The sequence below is a fragment of the Salmo salar genome, chromosome ssa10 (assembly GCF_905237065.1).
Source record: "Salmo salar chromosome ssa10, Ssal_v3.1, whole genome shotgun sequence".
NCBI lineage: Eukaryota > Metazoa > Chordata > Actinopteri > Salmoniformes > Salmonidae > Salmo > Salmo salar.
This window is the reverse complement of record NC_059451.1, coordinates 88,236,589-88,242,722: the sequence shown is the minus strand read 5'-3', so window position 1 is coordinate 88,242,722 and position 6,134 is coordinate 88,236,589. Positions and strand designations below refer to the sequence as shown.

The 6,134-nt window shown below is 40.6% G+C and overlaps 1 protein-coding gene across 8 annotated transcripts in view; it reads right to left on the bottom strand.

Moving 5' to 3' along the window:
- Window positions 1–4,389: 4,389 nt before the first annotated feature.
- Window positions 4,390–6,134, bottom strand: part of LOC106560824 (enhancer of mRNA-decapping protein 4) — a 49,104-nt gene continuing 47,359 nt past the window's right edge. For 2 of the 8 annotated variants that reach the window (XM_045688197.1, XM_045688198.1), the window contains exon 29: window positions 4,391–4,849. In XM_045688197.1, coding sequence (XP_045544153.1) covers window positions 4,666–4,849 — 184 coding nt within the window. In that variant the 3' untranslated portion in view covers window positions 4,391–4,665. Of the gene's footprint in view, window positions 4,850–6,134 lie in introns of all 8 variants that reach the window. The other 6 variants (XM_014124159.2, XM_045688202.1, XM_014124162.2 and 3 more) reach the window with 4 other exon arrangements.

Below are 6,134 nucleotides of genomic sequence, written 5' to 3'. Positions count from 1 at the left end.
TTATTCCAAAAACGTTTAGGGTAAAAGAAACGAGTAAAAATATACAACAATCCAAGCACAGGGAACAAAGCACGATGGAAATTACAAACGATCAAAATGAGTAATACACAAAACATGATTTCATTGTTTTTGCAAACTAGGAAAAAATATTTAGATTGTATAGCGTTTATGTACAAGCTTACTATTATCAACATTCATGTCTGATTCTTGTTGCTTAACCCTGATCAATATGAAACATAAGTAAAACTAAGAGCTTCGAAACCATCCCGCCTTTACACTTCAGGTCAAACAACTGCTATTCCAGTTACCAGACATGTAACTTAATACAATAAAAGATGGATCATCAACCTCCTCCACCAAGGACAGATTCGTCCTCACTCCCAACCTTGGAGAAAATACAGACATTACTGTCTGCTTTACACAGCTTTGTGGCTTGGTAATACAGATGGCTTATAACCTTGAATATAGTAGTTTGATTTTTATGCATGGTTCTCCTGAGCATACAGGCATACCTAGCGTTTTGTCAATCAATCAGCAGCTGAAGATGACCGAGCAACTATATAGTGTTCACTGATGAAACTCAAATAATTGAAGCAAAGAAAAACTGGGAGTTGAGAATCAACTTTCAACAAGTCCTGTTAAATAAATTGGAACACCAAAAAGTGCTTATCAAACCAACCACTACTATGGTCAAACATAATTCTGACCTGGTAAAATAAGCATGTCTCATTTTCTGTCTATTTTCCTCTGAAGCACGAATTGTGCCAAACGTCAGGAATTTTTTTCTTCCTAAATTTTAAACAATGGAGGTGTTTCTTGCCAGCACTTTAAGAACATCCTTGAAAGAGGGTGCTATTCCAACCAGATTTGATTTTACAAGCCATTTGAACAATCCATCAGGCCACAACCGGAATAAAAGAATAAGAGAGTCTGGCAAAAACCACCTCCAAGCTTAGCTCACACTTCCCTATGTCCCCCTCATTCCACTTTATTTCTAAGAAAGGAATGTTAAACGATGACACCAGAACGTTAATAACAAGTAACTGTCCTTGAAATTAGATGACAAGACATCAATAGCAGAGATTGACATTTTGGAATTGGCAAGACAAGATGAGCATGGTTTAAACATTTCCCATCTCTCCTACAGTAAAGTGGAATTACATAAGCAATAATTGATGAGACCTATTCTAGCTAGCCTCTCTATCGTCAAATCATGTTTGTATACCTAATGCAAAGATGTTCTTCCTGTGCCATTTGAAACCTTGTTTGCAAAAGAAGTCATTAATAAGTGTGCGTGAAAACACAGTAACGCACTCTTTTACAGTCAGGCAAATACGGTTCATTTACACAATCGTTTCAAATGGCATAACATCTAAAAGGTAGTGGAGGCCAAATCCCCATCAGTGAAGTACAATAAGGCACTTACTATAAATGTTTTGTTCCTGCACATGAAAGGTTTGAGAGGGAAAACCAACACGTCTTATTTGCATGACAATCAACTGACCAGCGGCATAGTAGGCATTGTGCAGTTGACATTCATAATGCAACCCAACATTGTGGAGTTGACATTCATAATGCAACCCAACATTGTGCAGTTGACATTCATAATGCAACCCAACATTGTGGAGTTGACATTCATAATGCAACCCAACATTGTGGAGTTGACATTCATAATGCAACCCAACATTGTGGAGTTGACATTCATAATGCAACCCAACATTGTGGAGTTGACATTCATAATGCAACCCAACATTGTGCAGTTGACATTCATAATGCAACCCAACATTGTGGAGTTGACATTCATAATGCAACCCAACATTGTGGAGTTGACATTCATAATGCAACCCAACATTGTGCAGTTGACATTCATAATGCAACCCAACATTGTGGAGTTGACATTCATAATGCAACCCAACATTGTGCAGTTGACATTCATAATGCAACCCAACATTGTGCAGTTGACATTCATAATGCAACCCAACATTGTGCAGTTGACATTCATAATGCAACCCAACATTGTGGAGTTGACATTCATAATGCAACCCAACATTGTGGAGTTTCACAGGTCTGTCCCTAGATAATTAGACCATTTTAACTTGTTTAGAAGACAAATACGTTTTAATACATTAAGCCATGCTCCCAGTTTTGTTAAACTTTCCAACTAGACTTTGCAAGTAGCCTAAAAGAAACCATGCTAAAAATTATTAATGTGATTGCATTCAAACAAAGGGCTGCCCTCTAAAGAACAGGAGAAGTACATCAGGTTTACAAACATAACTTGGATATCCTGATGCAAAAACGAGGCCAGTATAAGTAACAATTTGTTAGAAGCATTTTCTATGGATTATAACTAATTCAATAAGTCTTCAAGCAAGTTCATGAAATCATACAAGTCTTAGAAATGTTAAGGATTGTTGGTATATAAAAAAAAAACACCCTGGGCAAAGAAAGAAAAACATTTTTCATGGACATGAGTGAATTTCGTTGAGGTGCCATCAAAAGAGTTGACTTTATAAAGCTATACAGGTGGAAGGCCGTTTCTAAGACTCCACAAGCATACTCCTGTCCTATGCACATAGTAACACGGAAATATCAGAGAAAGGAAATACTAACGGTGTAGATTGAAAGCCTACTGTAGAAGTCCCTCAAAGCGAAATAGCATTCTGAACTAAAGTCAGAACACTGGATTTAACAGAATGGTTGAATATACAGAAAACATAATACAACATAAAAGGCCCATCCATCTGTAACGACTGTCTACATTTAGGATAGGTATTTCTCAAACAGTCTCTTGTGGATATGACAGGGAAAAGACAAATAGAAGGTAATGGCAAGGTTCGTAGTACTCATGAACAGCGGGTTTCCCACTGAAAAAAATCCTTCAATCTACACAAGTCCAAAAAGGGCAAACCCAGTCTGTTCTTGCCATTTCTACACGTAAAAATTAAAGATAAAACAAAATGTTCCATTACGATGTACAATGCATCAAAAAGTGTCGAGGGTACAGAAAGTGCAGAGCCATCGGAAAGTGTTCAGACCCCTTGACTTTTCCCACATTTTATTACGTTATAGCCTTATTCTAAAGTTGATTAAATAAATGTCCTCAGCAATCTACACACAATAACCAATAATGACAAGGCAAAAACAGCTTTTTAGACATTTTTCAAATGTATTAAAAATAAAAACCAGAAATGACCTTATTTACATAAGTATTCAGACCCTTTGCTATGAGACTCGAAATTGAGCTCAGGTGCATCTTGTTTCCATTGATCATCCTTGAGATGGTTCTACAACTTGATTGGAGTCCACCTGTGGTAAATTCAATTTATTCGACAAGATTTAGAAAGGTACACACCTGTCTCTAAAGTTCGCACAGTTGACAGTGCATGTCCGAGCAAAAACAAAGCCATGAGGTCGAAGAAATTGTCCATAGAGCTCCGAGGCAGGATTGTGTCGAGGCAAAGATCTGGGGAAGGGTACCAACAAAAATGTCTGCAGCATTGAAGGGTCCCAAGAACACCTTAAATGGAAGAAATTTGGAACTACCAATACTCTTCCTAGAGCTGGCCACCTGACCAAACTGAGCAATCTGGGGAGAAGGGCCTTGGTCAGGGAGGTGACCAAGAAACCGATGGTCACTGACAGAGCCCCAGAGTTCCTCTGTGGAGATGGGAGAACCTTCCAGATGGACAACCGTCTCTGCAGCACTCAACCAATCAGGCCTTTATGGTAGACTGGCCAGACGGAAGCCGCCACTCAGTAAAAGGCACACGATAGCCTGCTTGGAGTTTGCCAAAAGGCACCTTAAGGACTCTCAGACCATGAGAAACAAGATTCTCTGCTCTGATGAAACCAAGATTGAACTCTTTGTCCTGAATGCCAAGCATCACGTCTGGAGGAAACCTGGCACCATCCCTACGGCGAAGCATGGTGGTGGCGGCAGCATGCTGTGGGATGTTTTTCAGCGGCAGTGACTGGTATACCAGTCAGGATCGAGGCAAAGATGAAATAGAGCAAAGTACAGAGAGATCCTTGATGAAAACCTACTCCAGAGCGATCAGGACTTAAGACTGAGGCGAAGGTTCACCTTCCAACAGGACAACGACCCTAAGCACAAAACCAAGACAACGCAGGAGTGGCTTCGGGAAAAGTCTCTGAATGTCCTTGAGTGGCCCAGCCAGAGCCCGGACTTGAACCTGATCAAACATCTCTGGAGAGACCTGAAAAGAGCTGTGCAGTGACACTCCCCATCCAACCTGACAGAGCTTGATAGGATCTGCAGAGAAACCCCCCAAATATAAGTGTGCCAAGCTTGTAGCATCATACCCAAGAAGAGGGTCTGAATACTTTGTAAATGTAATATTTACATTTTTCATAAATTAGCAAACATCTTTGCTTTGTCATTATTGGGTAATCTGTGTAGATTGATGAGGGGAAAAAAACTATGTAATCAATTTTATAATAAGGCTGTAACCTAACAAAATGTGGAAAAAGTCAAGGGGTCTGAATACTTTCCAATGGCACTGTAGATCATGCTCACATCTCTTTAACGACAGCTCTGCTCCCCTCAGCACTTCAATGAAACTCACTGCACTTTGTTCTAACTGTGTGGGAGCAGAACAGGGAAGTGAAGGGGCTAAATATCATTAGGCGCCAACCACAGAACTAGTGATTGACCAGGCCCTGAAGCATCATCACCAGGCGCCGGGCTCTCTTGCTGAGAGGACTGTGTGGGTCCTGCTGCAGGAACTGGAACAGCTTCTGTCGGACCTGGGACAGCACCGCACTCATGTGGTCCCTCGTCACCGGATCCCCATGGTCCAGGTTCATCACAGCATCCTCCAAGTAACTGATACAGACAGAGAGAAGATTACCGTGGGCTTTTAGAAGACTCGGATTGTACCATTTAAGCCAATAGTGTTATTGGCTTGCATGTCCCGACAAAGTTGCCCTAATTACCTTGCAGCCGATGGCAAAGATTTGAATGGCTTGATTAAAACAGTAAATGCAGTGGAGTGACCCTGATCGCCGAGCAGCACTGTCCTGTTACCCAATCCAGTGGCTCAACCCAAATGCGTCGCATCAGATTGTTCCAATTTTACAGCTGCAGACCCAATCCAAAGCATTTAAAACCTCTAAGCACAGTTCTCTCAATGGTAATCTTGGGGCTTAAGAGCCATTAACCTCCCAACGCTCAAAGGGACCAATTTCCCTCTAATTTCAGCAAAGCCCTACATTTATATATATCACATACCTTGGACAACAGCCCAATCAGGTCTCTTCTCTACTGAGACCGATATGCCCTTGCTCAAAGTTACACTGTGACAGTCCTTAAATTTTGAGGTCAAAATAAGTTTATACAACAGATATTTCGTACCATGCATTAAAAAAGGCAATGGAGTGTTTGAAAAAGGCCCTTCATATGTACAGCCTCAGCTACAGATTCAGTCCCACAGATGGTGTAGAAGTCTCAACAACTGGCCAGTATCAGGCTGATAGTTTAGGGTGCCATTCAAACTGGATTAAGACTGATCATTTGAGCTCTTAAAGAGCAGTAAAAAGGGACTTGGCAGCGCATTGTCTGGACATGTTTTCATATTCATAGGCCTGTCATGTTCCTACTACACACATTTCTTACTGTGGTCTAAACGCGTAAAAAGCATTCGAGCTGCAGTTTGACACAGCTCAACATGGAGGAAATGTGACTAAGGTTTGTCAGTCAGTATGTTGCTTGAGGGAGGCTTGTAAAAGAGAGCACAAACCTGATTAAGAGCAAACAAAATATTTAAATCTCAAGCTGAAAACTATGATCCCTTATTGATGTAATTTGTTAAATCCACTTCAATCAGTGTAGATGAAGGGGAGGAGACAGGTTAACCTGTTTAGGATAGGGGGCAGTATTTTCACAGCCGGATAAAAAACGTACCTGATTTAATCTGGTTATTACTCCTGCCCAGAAACTAGAATATGCATATAATTATTTGATTTGGATAGAAAACACCCTAAAGTTTCTAAAACTGTTTGAATGGTGTCTGTGAGTATAACAGAACTCATATGGCAGGCCAAAACCTGAGAAGATTCCATACAGGAAGTGCCCTGTCTGACCATTTCTTGTCCTTCTATATAGCCCCTTT